Source organism: Oncorhynchus mykiss, chromosome 13 (assembly GCF_057628025.1).
Source record: "Oncorhynchus mykiss isolate SJ-2025 chromosome 13, ASM5762802v1, whole genome shotgun sequence".
In the NCBI taxonomy this organism is placed as follows: Eukaryota; Metazoa; Chordata; class Actinopteri; order Salmoniformes; family Salmonidae; genus Oncorhynchus; species Oncorhynchus mykiss.
Window position 1 is genome coordinate 1386128 of NC_143034.1, and position 24565 is coordinate 1410692.

At 43.8% G+C, this 24565-nt stretch overlaps 1 protein-coding gene across 3 annotated transcripts; it reads right to left on the bottom strand.

Moving 5' to 3' along the window:
- Nucleotides 1-80: 80 nt before the first annotated feature.
- mief2 (mitochondrial elongation factor 2) lies at nucleotides 81-23874 on the bottom strand. 3 transcript variants are annotated; one of them, XM_090194650.1, is made up of 9 exons: nucleotides 23662-23858; nucleotides 21002-21274; nucleotides 20400-20560; nucleotides 19902-20067; nucleotides 13649-13755; nucleotides 10300-10476; nucleotides 6503-6666; nucleotides 5123-5275; nucleotides 81-1501 (listed from the first exon to the last, which is right to left on the bottom strand). In XM_090194650.1, exons 2-9 carry the CDS (start codon nucleotides 21054-21056, stop codon nucleotides 1015-1017), a joined length of 1470 nt encoding a protein of 489 aa, XP_090050776.1. In that variant the 5' UTR covers nucleotides 21057-21274; nucleotides 23662-23858; the 3' UTR covers nucleotides 81-1014. The 3 variants fall into 3 exon arrangements, with proteins under 3 accessions (XP_090050776.1, XP_036828399.2, XP_036828401.2); XM_036972504.2 differs by lacking the exon at nucleotides 21002-21274 and having other exon boundaries at nucleotides 23821-23874; XM_036972506.2 differs by lacking the exon at nucleotides 21002-21274 and having other exon boundaries at nucleotides 23662-23873.
- Nucleotides 23875-24565: the final 691 nt, after the last annotated feature.

The following is a 24565-nucleotide window of genomic DNA, read 5'->3' on the forward strand; positions in this document are numbered from 1 at the left end:
AAAGGCCACAATGTTGAATTTAACTTGACAGAATTATAATCACCTAAACATGTAAATAATGAGGATATTATCATCAGTAGTTCAGCAGAAAACATTTATTTAAATCACTCTTCAACTTAAAAACAACCGCAGCAAAACGCAAAACACGCACGACATTATGAAAAGAAAAGGCAGAGCACTTGATTCAGTAGAAGGTGCATATAATGACGTCATTAAACAGGTTTAAACATCAGACTTTAAGAAGAGAAATTGGCGGAGGGATTTTAGACATAATTATCACTTTGTGGCTATGGTAACTGGTGCTAACTCTGTTATCTTGTCATCCAGTCGGCCCATAGAGAATGATCCAGGCCTTTTAATGACCCCCCCCCCCCCCAAAAAAAAAATGCAGTTTTAGAATGGGTAGCGCTCATTGAGGGCTTCCACCATTTTAAAGTAGTCAACTAGGGTGGGGGATTCCTATGGGTTGTAGCCTCAATGGCACAGGCCATTCTGAAACAGCCTTTTGGCCAGAGATGTACTAGATCTAGATATATAGTCCGCAGCAGGAGAAAGCCAAGTCTCCGTCACTAGAGGCTGTGTTTAACACAGGTAACCCGATTCTGCCCCCAAATGATCAGAATTGGGTGTCTGTGTAAAACGCAGCCCTAGTCTTCCTTTTAATTTCTTCCTTCCCTCATCTGCTTCCCCTAAGGCACAGTCCATCATCATCATCATCATCATCACGTCACCAGAGTCTCTGTGCTGCTCAGTCAGAGCCCCCCATCAACTCATCCACACCATAGTGCTCATACACAATGTATAAATCATCTCTGTTTAGTCAGTCAGCCCCCACAGGTGTATGTGAAGGAGATGCACGACTGCCTGGACAACAATCTCCCGTCCGCGTCTCAGTGGAGCGGTAATATGGTACAACTGATCTATAGACGTCAGGGTGGTGCCTCTTATATCTAATACATGTCCTCTTCCTCTCTGATATATACACACCAGGTTAGAGTATATATATATATATATCTATATCAGCAGAATGTCTGGTTCAGAGACGGCGCAGTACAACATAAAGCCCATCTCATCGACCTCTTCCTCTGTCACTCCGTTCAACATATTAACACTGGGCTTGAAGTAGCTAGGTAACACCCCCTGCTCCAGATAGCCTATCAGCTCCCACACACACTGCTGGAACCGCCCACTCAGACAACCCTCCGACCAATCCACGTCCTTGTCGCTGAGGTGGAGGATGAGGTTGGCCAGCGGCGCGGCGGTGAGGGGTCGCAGGGCGGGACAGTGTCGACAGACGGCTTTGAGGGTTTTGAGGAGGGAGCGTCGGACCCCCTGGTCAGCGGAGTCAAGCTGGGTCAGGCGCTGGGTCTCCCAGGGGTAGAGGGAGAGGTGCCAGGCACTATCCCAGGGCTGGGTTAACTCTACCTGGGCAGTCAGAACCACGTCTGCCTCCCTCAGCACCGGCACTATGGAGATGAAGAGAGTATCACCTCGCTCTGGTCTGGAGACACAGAGAGACGTATCAGTCATGAATTAACCCTGACCTTTAACCCCTAACTAACACAGTGACATATCAGTCATGAATTAACCCTGACCTTTAACCCCTAACTAACACAGTGACATATCAGTTATATATTAACCCTGACCTTTAACCCCTAACTAACACAGTGACATATCAGTTATATATTAACCCTGACCTTTAACCCCTAACTAACACAGTGACATATCAGTTATATATTAACCCTGACCTTTAACCCCTAACTAACACAGTGACATATCAGTTATATATTAACCCTGACCTTTAACCCCTGATCCTAACTAACACAGTGACATATCAGTCATGTATTAACCCTGACCTTTAACCCCTAACTAACACAGTGAAATATCAGTTATATAGTAACCCTGACCTTTTACCCCTAACTAACAGTGACATATCAGTTATATATTAACCTTGACCTTTAACCCCTAACTAACACAGTGACATATCAGTTATATATTAACCCTGACCTTTAACCCCTAACCCTAACTAACAGTGACATATCAGTTATATATATTAACCCTGACCTTTAACCCCTAACTAACACAGTGACATATCAGTTATATATTAACCCTGACCTTTAACCCCTAACCCTAACTAACAGTGACATATCAGTTATATATATTAACCCTGACCTTTAACCACTAACTAACACAGTGACATATCAGTTATATATTAACCCTGACCTTTAACCCCTAACTAACATAGTGACATATCAGTTATATATATTAACCCTGACCTTTAACCCCTAACTAACACAGTGACATATCAGTTATATATTAACCCTGACCTTTAACCCCTAACTAACACAGTAACATATCAGTTAAATATGAACCCTGACATTTAACCCCTGGCCCTAACTAACACAGTGACATATCAGTTATGTATTAACCCTGACCTTTAACCCCTAACTAACACAGTGACATATCAGTTATATATTAACCCTGACCTTTAACCCCTAACCCTAACTAACAGTGACATATCAGTTATATATATTAACCCTGACCTTTAACCACTAACTAACACAGTAACATATCAGTTAAATATGAACCCTGACATTTAACCCCTGGCCCTAACTAACACAGTGACATATCAGTTATGTATTAACCCTGACCTTTAACCCCTAACTAACACAGTGACATATCAGTTATATATTAACCCTGACCTTTAACCCCTAACTAACACAGTGACATAGTTATATATTAACCCTGACCTTTAACCCCTAACTAACACAGTGACATATCAGTTATATATTAACCCTGACCTTTAACCCCTAACCCTAACTAACATAGTGACATATCAGTTATATATATTAACCCTGACCTTTAACCCCTAACTAACACAGTAACATATCAGTTAAATATGAACCCTGACATTTAACCCCTGGCCCTAACTAACACAGTGACATATCAGTTATGTATTAACCCTGTCTGGAGAGAGACAGAGATACAGATTAACCCTGACCTTTAACCCTCAGGTCTGGAGAGAGACAGAGATACACATTAACCCTGACCTTTAACCCTCAGGTCTGGAGAGAGACAGAGATACACATTAACCCTGACCTTTAACCCTATGGTAAAGTGGTTCTCACATCAAACAACATGTTCAGTCCCCTCCTTGTCTGAAGGACAAGTCGATAAACAGGTTCATGTCAAGCCCTGTATGTTTTTCTTCAAAAGTCTAATGGAATGTAGATCTACATTGAACACCGCACATTGGCTGCTACTGTAGGCTGAATGATGTAACAGCTATTTCCGTGTTAAAATATTATGGGATGCATGTTGTTTTTGATGGTAGGCTACTCTGGTAGAGCTACATTATGATCACATAACCACAGTAGCCTACTTGGCCACTTAAAACTTTAACTGAAAGCAGGTACCGACTCAGTGTTCACAGTAAAACTGTAACGTAAAGCGGGTACAGCCTCAGTGTTCACAGTAAAACTGTAACTTAAAGCAGGTAGAGCCTCAGTGTTCACAGTAAAACTGTAACTTAGTGGGTACCGAATCAGTGTTCACAGTAAAACTGTAACTTAAAGTAGGTACAGCCTCAGTGTTCACAGTAAAACTGTAACTTAGTGGGTACAGCCTCAGTGTTCCCAGTAAAACTGTAACTTAGTGGGTACAGCCTCTGTGTTCACAGTAAAACTGTAACTGAAAGCAGGTACAGCCTCAGTGTTCACAGTAAAACTGTAACTTAAAGCAGGTACAGCCTCAGTGTTCACAGTAAAACTGTAACTTAGTGGGTACAGCCTCAGTGTTCACAGTAAAACTGTAACTTAGTGGGTACAGCCTCAGTGTTCACAGTAAAACTGTAACTTAGTGGGTACAGCCTCTGTGTTCACAGTAAAACTGTAACTTAAAGCAGGTACAGCCTCAGTGTTTACAGTAAAACTGTAACTTAGTGGGTACAGCCTCAGTGTTCACAGTAAAACTGTAACTTAAAGCAGGTACAGCCTCAGTGTTCACAGTAAAACTGTAACTTAGTGGGTACAGCCTCAGTGTTCACAGTAAAACTGTAACTTAGTGGGTACAGCCTCTGTGTTCACAGTAAAACTGTAACTTAGTGGGTACAGCCTCAGTGTTCACAGTAAAACTGTAACTTAGTGGGTACAGCCTCTGTGTTCACAGTAAAACTGTAACTTAGTGGGTACAGCCTCAGTGTTCACAGTAAAACTGTAACTTAAAGCAGGTACAGCCTCAGTGTTCACAGTAAAACTGTAACTTAAAGCAGGTACAGCCTCAGTGTTCACAGTAAAACTGTAACTTAGTGGGTACAGCCTCAGTGTTCACAGTAAAACTGTAACTTAGTGGGTACAGCCTCAGTGTTCACAGTAAAACTGTAACTTAAAGCAGGTACAGCCTCAGTGTTCACAGTAAAACTGTAACTTAAAGCAGGTACAGCCTCAGTGTTTACAGTAAAACTGTAACTTAAAGCAGGTACAGCCTCAGTGTTCACAGTAAAACTGTAACTTAAAGCAGGTACAGCCTCAGTGTTCCCAGTAAAACTGTAACTTAGTGGGTACAGCCTCAGTGTTCACAGTAAAACTGTAACTTAGTGGGTACAGCCTCAGTGTTCACAGTAAAACTGTAACTTAAAGCAGGTACAGCCTCAGTGTTCACAGTAAAACTGTAACTTAAAGCAGGTACAGCCTCAGTGTTCACAGTAAAACTGTAACTTAAAGCAGGTACAGCCTCAGTGTTCCCAGTAAAACTGTAACTTAGTGGGTACAGCCTCTGTGTTCACAGTAAAACTGTAACTTAGTGGGTACAGCCTCTGTGTTCACAGTAAAACTGTAACTTAGTGGGTACAGCCTCAGTGTTCAGAGTAAAACTGTAACTTAAAGCAGGTACAGCCTCTGTGTTCACAGTAAAACTGTAACTTAGTGGGTACAGCCTCAGTGTTCACAGTAAAACTGCTACTGACTGCTGATAACTTGTTTACTGAGGAAACATGTGACTATGAGATATGTGGCCTGTCCCACCTAGATATCTCTGACTGACTGTTAGTCTCTCTGGATAAGATCGTCTGCTGACTAAAATATATATCTGTGTGTGTGTGTGTGTGTGTGTGTGAGAGAGATACCGTATCTCTAGTTTCAGTTCATCTCCCCCGAGGACAGGCCTGACCAGACAGTCCAGAGTGGAGGACAGAGACGGCCAGTTCATGGTTTCCATCACAGCCTTACTGAGCATGCTCACCAGCGCCCGGCAGGACAGATAACCTCCAACTAGGAACCTAGGAGAGGAGAGGAGACAGACAAACACAGACAATTAATAGCTGGGCCAGAAATCTAGAGATCCCTCAAAATTAAAATCTGGACCTCCAAGCTAGTTCCACTGCTTTTTTTCCCCCCCATCGTTCCCAGGGATTTAGACCTCGAGGTCTAGAGAGACAGAGTCTAGACAATATGGATAATGATCAGGTAGAACAGAACAGATTTAAATACCCCTAGACAGTATGTATAATGATCAGGTAGAACAGAACAGATTTAAATACCCCTGGTCTAGACAGTATGGATAATGATCAGGCAGAACAGATTTAAATACCCCTAGACAGTATGGATAATGATCAGGCAGAACAGAACAGATTTAAATACCCCTAGACAGTATGTATAATGATCAGGTAGAACAGATTTAAATACCCCTGGTCTAGACAGTATGGATAATGATCAGGCAGAACAGATATAAATACCCCTAGACAGTATGGATAATGATCAGGCAGAACAGATTTAAATACCCCTGGTCTAGACAGTATGGATAATGATCAGGCAGAACAGATTTAAATACCCCTAGACAGTATGGATAATGATCAGGCAGAACAGATTTAAATACCCCTAGACAGTATGGATAATGATCAGACAGAACAGATTTAAATACCCCTAGACAGTATGGATAATGATCAGGCAGAACAGATTTAAATACCCCTAGACAGTATGGATAATGATCAGGCAGAACAGATTTAAATACCCCTAGACAGTATGTATAATGATCAGGTAGAACAGATTTAAATACCCCTGGTCTAGACAGTATGGATAATGATCAGGCAGAACAGATTTAAATACCCCTAGACAGTATGGATAATGATCAGGCAGAACAGATTTAAATACCCCTAGACAGTATGTATAATGATCAGGTAGAACAGATTTAAATACCCCTAGACAGTATGGATAATGATCAGGCAGAACAGAACAGATTTAAATACCCCTAGACAGTATGTATAATGATCAGGTAGAACAGAACAGATTTAAATACCCCTGGTCTAGACAGTATGGATAATGATCAGGCAGAACAGATTTAAATACCCCTAGACAGTATGGATAATGATCAGGCAGAACAGATTTAAATACCCCTAGACAGTATGGATAATGATCAGGCAGAACAGATTTAAATACCCCTAGACAGTATGGATAATGATCAGGCAGAACAGATTTAAATACCCCTAGACAGTATGTAAAGGGTGTACCGGTCCCAGTAGCTGCGTCCTCTAGGGAAGTACTCCAGGTTGACTCGCCGGACCATCCAGTGTAAAGGGTGTGTTAGGAGAGTCTCCTCCCCAGGGATCAGTCTCCACAGACTGGGTTCTAGCTGGAGGGGAACCAGCAGGCACGCATGGTCCGCTCTCACCACCTAGACAGACACATGACCAGCTTCATCACCACCAGAACAACTAGCTTCATCACCACATTCATCACCACCATCACCACCACACAACATGACTAGCTTTATCACCACCTAGACAGACACAACATGACCAGCTTCATCACCACCATGACAGACAACATGACCAGCTTCATCACCACCTAGACAGACAACATGACCAGCTTCATCACCACCTAGACAGACACAACATGACTAGCTTTATCACCACCATGACAGACAACATGACTAGCTTCATCACCACCTAGACAGACAACATGACCAGCTTCATCACCACCAGAACAACTAGCTTCATCACCACCTAGACAGACACAACACGACCAGCTTCATCACCACCATGACAGACAACACGACCAGCTTCATCACCACCTAGACAGACACAACATGACTAGCTTCATCACCACCAGAACAACTAGCTTCATCACCACCTAGACAGACACAACACGACCAGCTTCATCACCACCATGACAGACAACATGACCAGCTTCATCACCACCTAGACAGACAACATGACCAGGTTCATCACCACCAGAACAACTAGCTTCATCACCACATAGACAGACACAACACGACCAGCTTCATCACCACCTAGACAGACACAACATGACCAGCTTTATCACCACCATGACAGACACAACATGACCAGCTTCATCACCACCTAGACAGACACAACATGACCAGCTTCATCACCACCTAGACAGACAACATGACTAGCTTCATCACCACCATGACAGACAACATGACTAGCTTCATCACCACCATAAACAGACAACATGACCAGCTTCATCACCACCTAGACAGACAACATGACTAGCTTCATCACCACCATGACAGACAACATGACCAGCTTCATCACCACCTAGACAGACAACACGACCAGCTTCATCACCACCTAGACAGACAACAAGACCAGCTTCATCACCACCTAGACAGACAACACGACCAGCTTCATCACCACCAGAACAACTAGCTTCATCACCATCTAGACAGACACAACATGACCAGCTTTATCACCACCATGACAGACAACATGACCAGCTTCATCACCACCTAGACAGACACAACATGACTAGCTTTATCACCACCATGACAGACAACATGACCAGCTTCATCACCACCATGACAGACAACATGACCAGCTTCATCACCACCAGAACAACTAGCTTCATCACCACCTAGACAGACACAACACGACTAGCTTCATCACCACCTAGACAGACATGACCAGCTTCATCACCACCATGACAGACACAACATGACTAGCTTTATCACCACCATGACAGACAACACGACCAGCTTTATCACCACCATGACAGACAACATGACTAGCTTCATCACCACCTAGACAGACAACATGACCAGCTTCATCACCACCAGAACAACTAGCTTCATCACCACCTAGACAGACACAACACGACCAGCTTCATCACCACCATGACAGACACATGACCAGCTTCATCACCACCATGACAGACAACACGACTAGCTTTATCACCACCATGACAGACAACATGACCAGCTTCATCACCACCTAGACAGACACAACATGACCAGCTTCATCACCACCTAGACAGACAACATGACTAGCTTTATCACCACCTAGACAGACACAACATGACTAGCTTTATCACCACCATGAATGACACAACACGACCAGCTTCATCACCACCAGAACAACTAGCTTCATCACCACCTAGACAGACACAACACGACTAGCTTCATCACCACCAACAAGAGGCCGAGTGGCGTTTCAAAATATTACATTACTCCTGTATTATTGATACTGTAGATCTCCTGTAATATTGATACTGTAGATCTCCTGTAATATTGATACTGTAGATATCATGTGATATTGATACTGTGATATACTGTAGATCTCCTGTAATTTTGATACTGTAGATCTCCTGTAATACTGATACTGTAGATCTCCTGTAATACTGATACGGTAGATCTCCTGTAATATTGATACTGTAGATCTCCTGTAATATTGATACAGTAGATTTCCTGTAATATTGATACTTTTGATCTCCTGTAATATTGATACTGTTGATCTCCTGTAATATTGATACTGTAGATCTCCTGTAATATTGACACTGTGATATACTGTAGATCTCCTGTAATATTGACACTGTAGATCCTGTAATATAGATACTGAAGATCTCCTGTAATATTGATACTGTGATATACTGTAGATCTCCTGTAAAATTGATCCTGTAATATAGATACTGAAGATCTCCTGTAATATTGATACTGTGATATACTGTACATCTCCTGTAAAATTGATACCGTAGATCTCCTGTCATATTGATATTGTAGATCTCCTGTAATATTGATATTGTAGATCTCCTGTAATATTGATACTGTAGATCTCCTGTAATATTGATACTTTTGATCTCCTGTAATATTGATACTGTTGATCTCCTGTAATATTGATACTGTAGATCTCCTGTAATATTGACACTGTGATATACTGTAGATCTCCTGTAATATTGATACTGTAGATCCTGTAATATAGATACTGAAGATCTCCTGTAATATTGATACTGTGATATACTGTAGATCTCCTGTAAAATTGATCCTGTAATATAGATACTGAAGATCTCCTGTAATATTGATACTGTGATATACTGTAGATCTGTAAAATTGATACCGTAGATCTCCTGTAATATTGATACTGTAGATCTCCTGTAATATTGATACTGTAGATCTCCTGTAATATTGATACTGTAGATCTCCTGTAATATTGATACTGTGATATACTGTAGATCTCCTGTAAAATTGATCCTGTAATATAGATACTGAAGATCTCCTGTAATATTGATACTGTGATATACTGTAGATCTCCTGTAAAATTGATACCGTAGATCTCCTGTAATATTGATACTGTAGATCTCCTGTAATATTGATACTGTAGATCTCCTGTAATATTGATACTGTAGATCTCCTGTAATATTGATACTGTGATATACTGTAGAGCTCCTGTAATGTTGATACTGTAGATCTCCTGTAATATTGATACTGTAGATCTCCTGTAATTTTGATACTGTAGATCTCCTGTAATATTGATACTGTAGATCTCCTGTAATATTGATACTGTAGATCTCCTGTAATATTGATACTGTAGATCTCCTGTAATATTGATACTGTAGATCTCCTGTAATATTGATACTGTAGATCTCCTGTAATATTGATATTGCACATTTCGTTGTGAATTCACTGAATTGTTCAACCCTGATGTCGGCCATTTAGAAAGACACTCTTATTCAGAAAGACTTACTTAGTCCATTCAACATGAACAATTATTGTGTGATTCAGTGTGTGTGATTCGGTGTGTGTGATTCAGTGTGTGTGATTCAGTGTGTGATTCGGTGTGTGTGATTCGGTGTGTGTGATTCAGTGCGTGTGATTCAGTGCGTGTGATTAAGTGCGTGTGATTCAGTGCGTGTGATTCAGTGTGTGTGATTCGGTGCGTGTGATTCGGTGCGTGTGATTCGGTGCGTGTGATTCGGTGCGTGTGATTCAGTGCGTGTGATTCAGTGCGTGTGATTCAGTGCGTGTGATTCAGTGCGTGTGATTCAGTGCGTGTGATTCAGTGCCTGGTACCTGTAGGTCGTCGAGCAGGGACCCTCCCAGTGACATCTCTCCCAGAGGCATGTCAGGGTTTGTGCTGTGCAGGAAGCCTTGTACCTCTATACAGATATCTAGAGCGAGACTCTCAGCTCTGTGGACGACCTCTGGGGCTAAAGCTGCTCTGGTTGAATAATACTGCTGGAGACGGTCCTACAGAGAGAGAGAGAGGTTAGAGGTCAGATATCTAGAGCTAGACTCTCAGCTCTGTGGACGACCTCTGGGGCTAAAGCTGCTCTGGTTGAAAAATACTGCTGGAGACGGTCCTACAGAGAGAGAGAGAGGTTAGAGGTCAGATATCTAGAGCTAGACTCTCAGCTCTGTGGACGACCTCTGGGGCTAAAGCTGCTCTGGTTGAATAATACTGCTGGAGACGGTCCTACAGAGAGAGAGAGAGGTTAGAGGTCAGATATCTAGCGCGAGACTCAGCTCTGTGGACGACCTCTGGGGCTAAAGCTGCTCTGGTTGAGTAATACTGCTGGAGACGGTCCTACAGAGAGAGAGAGAGAGGTTAGAGGTCAGATATCTAGAGCTAGACTCAGCTCTGTGGACGACCTCTGGTCAACAGGGCAGCTGAATCAATTGCACCTGCAGCCAACAGGGCAGCTGAATCAAGCGCACCTGCAGCCACCAGGGCAGCTGAATCAAGCGCACCTGCAGCCACCAGGGCAGCTGAATCAAGCGCACCTGCAGCCAACAGGGCAGCTGAATCAAGCGCACCTGCAGCCAACAGGGCAGCTGAATCAAGCGCACCTGCAGCCAACAGGGCAGCTGAATCAAGCGCACCTGCAGCCAACAGGGCAGCTGAATCAAGCGCACCTGCAGCCACCAGGGCAGCTGAATCAAGCGCACCTGCAGCCAACAGGGCAGCTGAATCAAGCGCACCTGCAGCCAACAGGGCAGCTGAATCAAGCGCACCTGCAGCCAACAGGGCAGCTGAATCAAGCGCACCTGCAGCCACCAGGGCAGCTGAATCAATTGCACCTGCCGACAGCAGGGCCTCATCTTTTCTCCAGAAATGTTTGGTGATCCACTAGGAATGTCTTGAAGATGGGCCAGTGGATGAAAACCGACAGGTTGGTGATCCACTAGGAATGCCTTGTAGATGGGCCAGTGGATGAAATGGTTGGTGATCCACTAGGAATGCCTTGAAGATGGCCCAGTGGATGAAATGGTTGGTGATCCACTAGGAATGCCTTGTAGATGGCCCAGTGGATGAAATGTTTGGTGATCCACTAGGAATGCCTTGTAGATGGCCCAGTGGATGAAATGGTTGGTGATCCACTAGGAATGCCTTGTAGATGGCCCAGTGGATGAAATGGTTGGTGATCCACTAGGAATGCCTTGAAGATGGCCCAGTGGATGAAATGGTTGGTGATCCACTAGGAATGCCTTGAAGATGGGCCAGTGGATGAAATGGTTGGTGATCCACTAGGAATGCCTTGAAGATGGGCCAGTGGATGAAAACCGACAGGTTGGTGATCCACTAGGAATGCCTTGAAGATGGCCCAGTGGATGAAATGGTTGGTGATCCACTAGGAATGCCTTGTAGATGGACCAGTGGATGAAATGGTTGGTGATCCACTAGGAATGCCTTGAAGATGGCCCAGTGGATGAAATGGTTGGTGATCCACTAGGAATGCCTTGAAGATGGGCCAGTGGATGAAAACCGACAGGTTGGTGATACACTAGGAATGCCTTGTAGATGGGCCAGTGGATGAAATGGTTGGTGATCCACTAGGAATGCCTTGTAGATGGCCCAGTTGATGAAATGGTTGGTGATCCACTAGGAATGCCTTGTAGATGGGCCAGTGGATGAAATGGTTGGTGATCCACTAGGAATGTCTTGAAGATGGCCCAGTGGATGAAAGCCGACAGGAGAGATGTTCCTACCAGACTACAGACCAACGTCTGGATAGATACTTAACATACCAGCTAACCACATCATAACATACCAGCTAACCACATGATAACATACAGCATAACATACCAGCTAACCACATCATAACATACAACATAACATACCAGCTAACCACATCATAACATACCAGCTAACCACATCATAACATACCAGCTAACCACATCATAACATACATCATAACATACCAGCTTACCACATCATAACATACCAGCTAACCACATCATAACATACAGCATAACATACCAGCTAACCACATCATAACATACCAGCTAACCACATCTTAACATACAGCATAACATACCAACTAACCACATCATAACATACCAGCTAACCACATCATAACATACCAGCTAACCACATCATAACATACCAGCTAACCACATCATAACATACCAGCTAACCACATCATAACATACCAGCTAACCACATCATAACATACCAGCTAACCACATCATAACATACCAGCTAACCACATCATAACATACCAGCTAACCACATCATAACATACCAGCTAACCACATCATAACATACAGCATAACATACCAGCTAACCACATCATAACATACCAGCTAACCACATCATAACATACAGCATAACATACCAGCTAACCACATCATAACATACCAGCTAACCACATCATAACATACAGCATAACATACCAGCTAACCACATCATAACATACCAGCTAACCACATCATAACATACAGCATAACATACCAGCTAACCACATCATAACATACCAGCTAACCACATCATAACATACCAGCTAACCACATCATAACATACCAGCTAACCACATCATAACATACCAGCTAACCACATCATAACATACCAGCTAACCACATCATAACATACAGCATAACATACCAGCTAACCACATCATAACATACCAGCTAACCGCATCATAACATACCAGCTAACCACATCATAACATACCAGCTAACCACATCATAACATACCAGCTAACCACATCATAACATGCACGGCATTAAGAAAGAATTCAGACCCCTTGACTTTTTCCACATTTTGTTACGTTACAGCCTTATTCTAAAATGAATTCAATTGTTTCCCCTCATTAATCTATACACAATACCTCATAACGACAAAGACAAACAGTTCAGGAATGTTGACAAATATATTCAAAATAAAAAACAGAAATACCTTATATACCTTAAAAAAAAATATGTAATAACTTTTAGAATAAGGCTGTAACGTAACAACGTGTGGAAAAATGGTTTTTCGTAGGGTTGTCCCTAGCAGGAATCGAACCCACGATCCTTGACGTTGCAAGTACCACGCTCTACCAACTGGGCCACACAATCAGATCGCACACAGTCATGTTGATGCAATGCAGTCAGCCAGGAACACCAACGTAAACTCCTGGCTAGAGGTCAAGGGTCATACCTGCAGGGTGAGAGACAGCTGTAGGCTCTTGGGTCTCTGGGGCTCTGCTGCTTTGACAGGCCTATCATTCAGACTAGACTTCTGCTGCTGGGGCTGGCACAGGTCAGCTAGAAAGAGAGGAGAGAGAGGATGGGGTGAGAAAGAAGAGAGAGGAGAGAGAGGGTGGGGTGAGAAAGAAGAGAGAGGAGAGAGAGGATGGGGTGAGAAAGAAGAGAGAGGAGAGAGAGGGTGGGGTGAGAAAGAAGAGAGAGGAGAGAGAGGGTGGGGTGGGGTGAGAAAGAAGAGAGAGGAGAGAGAGGATGGGGTGAGAAAGAAGAGAGAGGAGAGAGAGGGTGGGGTGGGGTGAGAAAGAGAGGAAAGCGAGGATGGGGTGAGAAAGAGAGAGCAAGAGAGTGAAAGGAGGAAGAGATAGGAAAGAGAATGGCCGTGTCGGAGAGCATTAAAACCCTGATGCATCATGGGTAAATTGTAACTGACTGATCTACAAATAATGAGTATTTATAACGCAAGGTGATTTGTAGGATAGTCAGTCTCTGAAGACGACTACAACGCCCAACGAGTCTCCAATCCACCAACGTTAACAGTAGAGATATAGTGTCGTCATGGATCATTAGTGGTGTAGTGTGGTGATCAGTGTCCTGTACCTTTCTGGGTCATTAGTGGTGTGGTAATCAGTGTCCTGTACCTTTCTGGATCATTAGTCGTGTGGTAATCAGTGTCCTGTCCCTTTCTGGATCATTAGTCGTGTGGTAATCAGTGTCCTGTCCCTTTCTGGATCATTAGTCGTGTGGTAATCAGTGTCCTGTCCCTTTCTGGATCATTAGTCGTGTGGTAATCAGTGTCCTGTCCCTTTCTGGATCATTAGTCGTGTGGTAATCAGTTTCCTGTCCCTTTCTGGATCATTAGTCGTGTGGTAATCAGTGTCCTGTCCCTTCCTGGATCATTAGTCGTGTGGTAATCAGTGTCCTGTCCCTTTCTGGATCATTAGTCGTGTGGTAATCAGTGTCCTGTCCCTTTCTGGATCATTAGTCGTGTGGTAATCAGTGTCCTGTCCCTTTCTGGATCATTAGTCGTGTGGTAATCAGTGTCCTGTCCCTTTCTGGATCATTAGTGGTGTGGTGATCAGTGTCCTGTACCTTTCTGGGTCATTAGTGGTGTGGTGATCAGTGTCCTGTACCTTTCTGGGTCATTAGTGGTGTGGTAATCAGTGTCCTGAACCTTTCTGGGTCATTAGTGGTGTGGTAATCAGTGTCCTGTACCTTCCTGGATCATTAGTGGTGTAGTGTGGTGATCAGTGTCCTGTACCTTTCTGGGTCATTAGTGGTGTGGTGATCAGTGTCCTGTACCTTTCTGGGTCATTAGTGGTGTGGTAATCAGTGTCCTGAACCTTTCTGGATCATTAGTGGTGTGGTAATCAGTTTCCTGTCCCTTTCTGGATCATTAGTCGTGTGGTAATCAGTGTCCTGTACCTGTCTGGGTCATTAGTGGTGTGGTAATCAGTGTCCTGTCCCTTTCTGGATCATTAGTCGTGTGGTAATCAGTGTCCTGTCCCTTTCTGGATCATTAGTGGTGTGGTAATCAGTTTCCTGTCCCTTTCTGGATTATTAGTCGTGTGGTAATCAGTGTCCTGTCCCTTTCTGGATCATTAGTCGTGTGGTAATCAGTGTCCTGTCCCTTTCTGGATCATTAGTGGTGTGGTAATCAGTGTCCTGTACCTTTCTGGATCATTAGTGGTGTGGTAATCAGTGTCCTGTACCTGTCTGGGTCATTAGTGGTGTGGTAATCAGTGTCCTGTCCCTTTCTGGATCATTAGTGGTGTGGTGATCAGTGTCCTGTCCCTTTCTGGATCATTAGTCGTGTGGTAATCAGTGTCCTGTACCTTCCTGGATCATTAGTGGTGTAGTGTGGTAATCAGTGTCCTGTACCTTTCTGGATCATTAGTGGTGTGGTGTGGTAATCAGTTTCCTGTACCTTTCTGGGTCATTAGTGGTGTGGTGATCAGTGTCCTGTACCTTTCTGGATCATTAGTGGTGTGGTGATCAGTGTCCTGTACCTTTCTGGGTCATTAGTGGTGTAGTGTGGTAATCAGTGTCCTGTACCTTTCTGGATCATTAGTGGTGTGGTAATCAGTGTCCTGTACCTTTCTGGATCATTAGTGGTGTGGTGTGGTAATCAGTGTCCTGTACCTTTCTGGGTCATTAGTGGTGTGGTAATCAGTGTCCTGAACCTTTCTGGATCATTAGTGGTGTGGTAATCAGTTTCCTGTACCTTTCTGGATCATTAGTGGTGTGGTGTGGTAATCAGTGTCCTGTACCTTTCTGGGTCATTAGTGGTGTGGTAATCAGTGTCCTGAACCTTTCTGGATCATTAGTGGTGTGGTAATCAGTGTCCTGTACCTTTCTGGATCATTAGTGGTGTGGTGTGGTGATCAGTGTCCTGTCCCTTTCTGGATCATTAGTGGTGTAGTGATCAGTGTCCTGTACCTTTCTGGATCATTAGTGGTGTAGTGTGGTAATCAGTGTCCTGTACCTTTCTGGGTCATTAGTGGTGTGGTAATCAGTGTCCTGTACCTGTCTGGATCATTAGTGGTGTGGTGTGGTAATCAGTTTCCTGTACCTTTCTGGGTCATTAGTGGTGTGGTGTGGTAATCAGTGTCCTGTACCTTTCTGGGTCATTAGTGGTGTGGTAATCAGTGTCCTGTACCTGTCTGGATCATTAGTGGTGTGGTGTGGTAATCAGTTTCCTGTACCTTTCTGGATCATTAGTGGTGATCAGTGTCCTGTACCTTTCTGGGTCATTAGTGGTGTGGTGATCAGTGTCCTGTACCTTTCTGGATCATTAGTGGTGATCAGTGTCCTGTACCTTTCTGGGTCATTAGTGGTGTGGTGATCAGTGTCCTGTACCTTTCTGGATCATTAGTGGTGTGGTGATCAGTGTCCTGTACCTTTCTGGATCATTAGTGGTGTGGTAATCAGTGTCCTGTACCTTTCTGGATCATTAGTGGTGTAGTGTGGTGATCAGTTTCCTGTACCTTTCTGGGTCATTAGTGGTGTGGTAATCAGTGTCCTGTACCTTTCTGGATCATTAGTGGTGTGGTGATCAGTGTCCTGTACCTTTCTGGATCATTAGTGGTGTGGTAATAAGTGTCCTGTACCTTTCTGTGTCATTAGTGGTGTGGTGATCAGTGTCCTGTCCCTTTCTGGATCATTAGTGGTGTGGTAATCAGTGTCCTGTACCTTTCTGGATCATTAGTGGTGTGGTGATCAGTGTCCTGTCCCTTTCTGGGTCATTAGTGGTGTAGTGTGGTGATCAGTTTCCTGTACCTTTCTGGATCATTAGTGGTGTGGTGATCAGTGTCCTGTACCTTTCTGGGTCATTAGTGGTGTGGTGATCAGTGTCCTGTCCCTTTCTGGATCATTAGTGGTGTGGTGATCAGTGTCCTGTCCCTTTCTGGGTCATTAGTGGTGTAGTGTGGTAATCAGTGTCCTGTACCTGTCTGGGTCATTAGTGGTGTGGTAATCAGTCTCCTGTCCCTTTCTGGGTCATTAGTGGTGTGGTAATCAGTTTCCTGTACCTTTCTGGATCATTAGTGGTGTGGTGATCAGTGTCCTGTCCCTTTCTGGGTCATTAGTGGTGTAGTGTGGTAATCAGTGTCCTGTACCTGTCTGGGTCATTAGTGGTGTGGTAATCAGTGTCCTGTCCCTTTCTGGATCATTAGTGGTGTGGTAATCAGTGTCCTGTACCTTTCTGGGTCATTAGTGGTGTGGTGATCAGTGTCCTGTACCTTTCTGGATCATTAGTGGTGTAGTAATCAGTGTCCTGTCCCTTTCTGGATCATTAGTGGTGTGGTAATCAGTGTCCTGTACCTTTCTGGGTCATTAGTGGTGTGGTAATCAGTGTCCTGTCCCTTTCTGGGTCATTAGTGGTGTGGTGATCAGTGTCCTGTACCTTTCTGGGTCATTAGTGGTGTAGTGTGGTAATCAGTGTCCTGTCCCTGTCTGGATCATTAGTGGTGTGGTGATCAGTGTCCTGTACCTTTCTGGATCATTAGTGGTGTAGTGATCAGTGTCCTGTACCTTTCTGGATCATTAGTGGTGTAGTGTGGTGATCAGTGTCCTGTACCTTTCTGGATCATTAGTGGTGTGGTAATCAGTGTCCTGTACCTTTCTGGATCATTAGTGGTGTGGTAATCAGTGTCCTGTACCTTTCTGGATCATTAGTGGTGTAGTGATCAGTGTCCTGTCCCTTTCTGGGTCATTAGTGGTGTGGTAATCAGTGTCCTGTACCTTTCTGGATCATTAGTGGTGTAGTAATCAGTGTCCTGTCCCTTTCTGGATCATTAGTGGTGTGGTGATCAGTGTCCTGTACCTTTCTGGATCATTAGTGGTGTGGTGATCAGTGTCCTGTACCTTTCTGGATCATTAGTGGTGTAGTGATCAGTGTCCTGTACCTTTCTGGATCATTAGTGGTGTGGTGATCAGTGTCCTGTACCTTTCTGGATCATTAGTGGTGTGGTGATCAGTGTCCTGTACCTTTCTGGATCATTAGTGGTGTGGTGTGGTAATCAGTGTCCTGTACCTTTCTGGATCATTAGTGGTGTAGTGTGGTAATCAGTGTCCTGTACCTTTCTGGGTCATTAGTGGTGTGGTGTGGTAATCAGTGTCCTGTCCCTTTCTGGATCATTAGTGGTGTAGTGATCAGTGTCCTGTACCTTTCTGGATCATTAGTGGTGTGGTGATCAGTGTCCTGTCCCTTTCTGGATCATTAGTGGTGTGGTGATCAGTGTCCTGTACCTTTCTGGATCATTAGTGGTGTGGTGTGGTAATCAGTGTCCTGTCCCTTTCTGGATCATTAGTGGTGTAGTGATCAGTGTCCTGTACCTTTCTGGATCATTAGTGGCGTGGTGATCAGTGTCCTGTACCTTTCTGGATCATTAGTGGTGTGGTGATCAGTGTCCTGTACCTTTCTGGATCATTAGTGGTGTGGTGATCAGTGTCCTGTACCTTTCTGGATCATTAGTGGTGTGGTGATCAGTGTCCTGTCCCTTTCTGGATCATTAGTGGTGTGGTGATCAGTGTCCTGTACCTTTCTGGATCATTAGTGGTGTGGTGATCAGTGTCCTGTACCTTTCTGGATCATTAGTGGTGTGGTAATCAGTGTCCTGTACCTTTCTGGATCATTAGTGGTGTAGTGTGGTGATCAGTGTCCTGTACCTTTCTGGGTCATTAGTGGTGTGGTAATCAGTGTCCTGTACCTTTCTGGATCATTAGTGGTGTGGTGATCAGTGTCCTGTACCTTTCTGGATCATTAGTGGTGTGGTGTGGTAATCAGTGTCCTGTCCCTTTCTGGATCATTAGTGGTGTGGTGATCAGTGTCCTGTACCTTTCTGGATCATTAGTGGTGTGGTGATCAGTGTCCTGTCCCTTTCTGGATCATTAGTGGTGTGGTGATCAGTGTCCTGTACCTTTCTGGATCATTAGTGGTGTGGTGATCAGTGTCCTGTACCTTTCTGGATCATTAGTGGTGTGGTAATCAGTGTCCTGTACCTTTCTGGATCATTAGTGGTGTGGTGATCAGTGTCCTGTCCCTTTCTGGATCATTAGTGGTGTGGTAATCAGTGTCCTGTACCTTTCTGGATCATTAGTGGTGTGGTGTGGTAATCAGTGTCCTGTCCCTTTCTGGATCATTAGTGGTGTGGTGATCAGTGTCCTGTCCCTTTCTGGATCATTAGTGGTGTGGTGATCAGTGTCCTGTACCTTTCTGGATCATTAGTGGTGTGGTGATCAGTGTCCTGTACCTTTCTGGATCATTAGTGGTGTGGTAATCAGTGTCCTGTACCTGTCTGGATCATTAGTGGTGTGGTGATCAGTGTCCTGTACCTTTCTGGATCATTAGTGGTGTAGTGATCAGTGTCCTGTACCTTTCTGGATCATTAGTGGTGTAGTGTGGTGATCAGTGTCCTGTACCTTTCTGGATCATTAGTGGTGTGGTGATCAGTGTCCTGTACCTTTCTGGATCATTAGTGGTGTGGTGATCAGTGTCCTGTACCTTTCTGGATCATTAGTGGTGTGGTGATCAGTGTCCTGTACCTGTCTGGATCATTAGTGGTGTGGTGATCAGTGTCCTGTACCTTTCTGGATCATTAGTGGTGTGGTGATCAGAGTCCTGTACCTTTCTGGATCATTAGTGGTGTGGTGATCAGTGTCCTGTACCTTTCTGGATCATTAGTGGTGTGGTGATCAGTGTCCTGTACCTTTCTGTGGTTTGGTTGCCTTGGCGACATGTTTCATGACCACACTCTCCAGCCCCTTCCTTATGGACTTGGGGGAGGCGGAGACTAAGCCAAGCTCCTCCCAGCTCTCTGACATCTTCTGTTCCACCTTCTCGTCCTCCGCCGCTCGGCCCGCACGTTCTATCAACTACAGACACACACACATTATAAACCTGCACGTTGTATCAACTACAGACACACATTATAAACCTGCACATTCTATCAACTACAGACACACACACACATTATAAACCTGCACATTCTATCAACTACAGACATATTATAAACCTGAACTTCCATCGTTCAGACACACACATATGCGCTCTCTCACACACACACAGGCCCTGTTTGAGTGCATAAAATCTGTGATGCATTGTGGGTAAATTGTGACTGACTTAAATACCTACAAAACGGTAATGAGTAATTATGATGATAGTTGATTTTTTCAGTCAGATGAAAGTCACACTCTCTCTCTCTCACCCTCTTGACAGCCAACGTAGCGATGCCCAGCACCGCGGCCCCTCCCACTCCCAGGACCAATCGGGCATTAGCCAGCAGGAAGTTTATCACCACGGCGATGCCCTCCTCGCCCCGGCTCCTCCCCCACCGGAAGTCCATCACTTCCTGTCCGGCAGAGTCACCTGATAGAAACAAGAAGCAGAGAGAGAGATGACTTTCCGTTTCTGTTGAGGGGTATATATGTATAGGCAGGGGGGCGTAACTTTCACTGGGGAGATGCCCCCCCCCCGCCCCACATTCTGAAATGGCATTTTTGTCCCCCCCCCCAGTTTTATCATTGGAATGTGATACAAAACAAGGCTTTAGGACCATGCAGACTGGTTCAGTCGGGTTTATGAGTGTTTATCTGACTGGAATTTTTAAAAATATACAGTACCAGTTAAAAGTTTAGACACGCCTACTCATTCAAGGGTTTTTCTTTATTTTTACTATTTTCTACATTGTAGAATAATAGTGAAGACATCAAAACTATGAAATAACACATATGGAATCATGTAGTAACCAAAAAAAGTGTTAAACAAATCAAAATATATTTAATATTTGAGATTCTTCAAAGTAGCAACCCTTTGCCTTGATGAGAGCTTTGCACACTCTTGGAATTCTCTCAACCAGCTTCATGAGGAATGCTTTTACAACAGTCTTGAAGGAGTTCCCACATATGCTGAGCACTTGTTGGCTGTTTTTCCTTCACTCTGCGGTCCAACTCATCCCAAACCATCTCAATTGGGTTGAGGTCGGGTGATTGTGGAGGCCAGGTTATCTGATGCAGCACTCCATCACCCTCCTTCTTGGTCAAATAGCCCTTATACAGCCTGGAGGTGTGTTGGGTCATTGTCCTGTTGAAAAACAAATTATAGTCCCACTAAGCACAAACCATGATTTTTGCCTTCATTATTATTCTACAATGTCCAAACTTTTGACTGGTACTGTATACGACTGGTTCAGTCTCCAGAACCTAGACCTATCAGTCAACACCAGAGATAGGAGGTGACAGGTCTAGCATCTAGAGACTGAACCAGTCCTGTCAGTCAACACCAGAGATAGGAGGTGACAGGTCTAGGTCCTAGAGACTGAACCAGTCCTGTCAGTCAACACCAGAGATAGGTGACATGTCTAGGTGACATGTCTAGGTTCTAGAGACTGAACCAGTCCTGTCAGTCAACACCAGAGACAGGTGGTGACAGGTCTAGGTTCTAGAGACTGAACCAGTCGTATCAGTCAACACCAGAGACAGGTGGTGACAGGTCTAGGTTCTAGAGACTGAACCAGTCCTGTCAGTCAACACCAGAGATAGGAGGTGAAAGGTCTAGGTCCTAGAGACTGAACCAGTCTTGTCAGTCAACACCAGAGATAGGTGACAGGTCTAGGTCGTAGAGACTGAACCAGTCCTGTCAGTCAACACCAGAGACCGGAGGTGACAGGTCTAGGTCCTAGAGACTGAACCAGTCAACACCAGAGATAGGATGTGACAGGTCTAGGTCGTAGAGACTGAACCAGTCCTGTCAGTCAACACCAGAGACCGGAGGTGACAGGTCTAGGTCCTAGAGACTGAACCAGTCAACACCAGAGATAGGATGTGACAGGTCTAGGTCGTAGAGACTGAACCAGTCCTGTCAGTCAACACCAGAGATAGGAGGTGACAGGTCTAGGTCCTAGAGACTGAACCAGTCCTGTCAGTCAACACCAGAGATAGGTGACAGGTCCCAGATCCCAGAGACTGAACCAGTCCTATCTCTGGTGTTGACTGACAGGCCTGTGTCACACTTTCCTTTCCCAGCTCTACGTGACCGTTTTCTGTTGGTGTCATATTTATCTCCTGCTGCACCTGGCAGACAGAAATAGCCTCAGCAGATCACTCTGACAGAAAGCAGAGTCAGGTCATAGGATGTCCCCTTGGCTACCCTGGCACTAGACGGAGCCCAAGACTTCATCCCAAATGGCACCCTATTCTCTATGGGCCCTGGCCAAAAGTAGTGCACTATATAGGGAAAAGGGTGCTATGGGCCCTGGCCAAAAGTAGTGCACTATATAGGGAAAAGGGTGCTATGGGCCCTGGCCAAAAGTAGTGCACTATATAGGGAAAAGGGTGCTAGGGCCCAGACCAAAAGTAGTGCACTATATAGGGAAAAGGGTGCTAGGGCCCTGCCCAAAAGTAGTGCACTATATAGGGAAAAGGGTGCTAGGGCCCTGGCCAAAAGTAGTGCACTATATAGGGAAAAGGGTGCTATGGGCCCTGGCCAAAAGTAGTGCACTATATAGGGAAATGGGTGTCATTTGGGATTCAGCCCAGTCTATTTAAAGACTGAGATGAGCTCCATTTGTGCAGGTCACATTATATTCCAGCTACTGTATATTCCTGGACCTGCTCAGATATAACAACCACCAACCAACTACCAGGGACCAGAACCTCAACGTCCAAACTCTCTACATATGTACCTGCCATGGACCATATTGACTTATTCTCCCTGTGTCAGTATGTGCAACCCGAGACACGTTGTCCAATTCCAAATTCCAGGCATCAGCTGAGAAAGGGAGCTAGCTATTCATTCACCAAATGTTGACCCTTTTCTAGTACAATAGCACACATCAACATAACGGGGTCGATATATCTAACTCGCTGTAGCCATATCTATTGACAAGGTTAAGAGGACGTGTGTGATAGCTAGCTAGCCTGAGATAGTAGTTACAAAGCTAATACAGGTGCACCGTCTCTGTTTATCTCCCCTTCGCGCAGTGTTTAATTGCAGCTGGTCTGGTTAGGTGGGATGGGCGCCGTACATTTAAACGTTTGTTTTGAAACTAGCTAGGTTAGCTGGTTAGCAGTAAATCAACTATTCGTAAAAACGCTGTAATGTTACTGTGAAAAGACAGCGGCCCGGATCTCACCGCACATCAACATGGGCGGGACAAAACTTTTGTTTTGCATCCTAACAAGAGAAACTTGTTAGCCATGTAGCTAGTTAAGTTAGCCACATTACGTTAGCTAGCTAAGTTAGCCACATTACGTTAGCAGGTTAAGTTAGCCACATTACGTTAGCTAGCTAAGTTAGCTACATTACGTTAGCAGGTTAAGTTAGCCACATTACGTTAGCAGGTTAAGTTAACCACATTACGTTAGCTAGCTAAGTTAGCCACATTACGTTAGCTAGCTAAGTTAGCCACATTACGTTAGCTAGCTACAGCTGTTGTTATCATTTAGCTTAGCTGTTCGGGGACTACTCACCAATCTACAACTTCTGCTATATTGTATTCAAACTCCAATCCATTTTGTTAAAATAAAAAATATAAAAGCACCGTTATTTAGCCGACTAGTCGACCATATCTTGTCTTTTGATTATCTGTCACCATGAAAAGAACACACGTCATACATAGTTACGGTTACCTAGGGTCGGATTCCCTCTCTCAAACGTTACATGCCTCACGTCATCGGATGGCATATAATGTTCTTAGATTAAAAATATATTAAAACATGTTTTAAAAAAAAATATATATATATATATATATAATGTTCTTAGATTTACAATTTGTAAAAAAAATATATAATGTTCTTAGAATATATTTAAAAAAAATATATATATATATATATATATATATTTATTTTTTTAAATCTAAGAACATTATATATATATATATATAATGTTCTTAGAATATATTTAAAAAAAAATATATATATATATATATATATTTATTTTTTTAAATCTAAGAACATTATATATATATATTTGTAATTTTTATATATATATAAATATATATATATATATTCTTAGATGACACGTAAAATACCTGTCAAGGCGTTGTAAGATCTGGCAGGCGGGACAAAAAAGCTGTTAGAATTGTAAGTATATGCATTAAGGTCCTTGTGTAATTGTAATGTGATATTGTACCCCCTAGCTCGATTGTCCATTGTTTGTATGCTTGTGTTCCCTCATGTGCTTTATGTATTGATTTGTTGTTAATACATTTTTTTATAAAACATCTGGAGGGCGGAAGAAACGCCTGTGCAGAGGAATACGCCCATTACATTGTCCATATAATTGACAACCAGGCGGACCAATGGCAGGAGACGTTATGTTCTGACGTTGACGTTTGGGGTCTTTGCAGCTGAAGGGGTGGGAGTTGTATTTATT

Bases quoted from the DNA above. Each gene is read 5' to 3' on its own strand.
- mief2 (XM_090194650.1), bottom strand. From the start codon at position 21,056: ATGAAGCTGGTTGAGAGAATTCCAAGAGTGTGCAAAGCTCTCATCAAG. The intron at 10,477-13,648 runs GTATGACCCTTG...CTCTCTCTGTAG, and splicing joins AGCTGTCTCTCACCCTGCAG to GACCGTCTCCAGCAGTATTA. The intron at 5,276-6,502 runs GTACACCCTTTA...CTCCTCTCCTAG, and splicing joins GGACGCAGCTACTGGGACCG to GTTCCTAGTTGGAGGTTATC.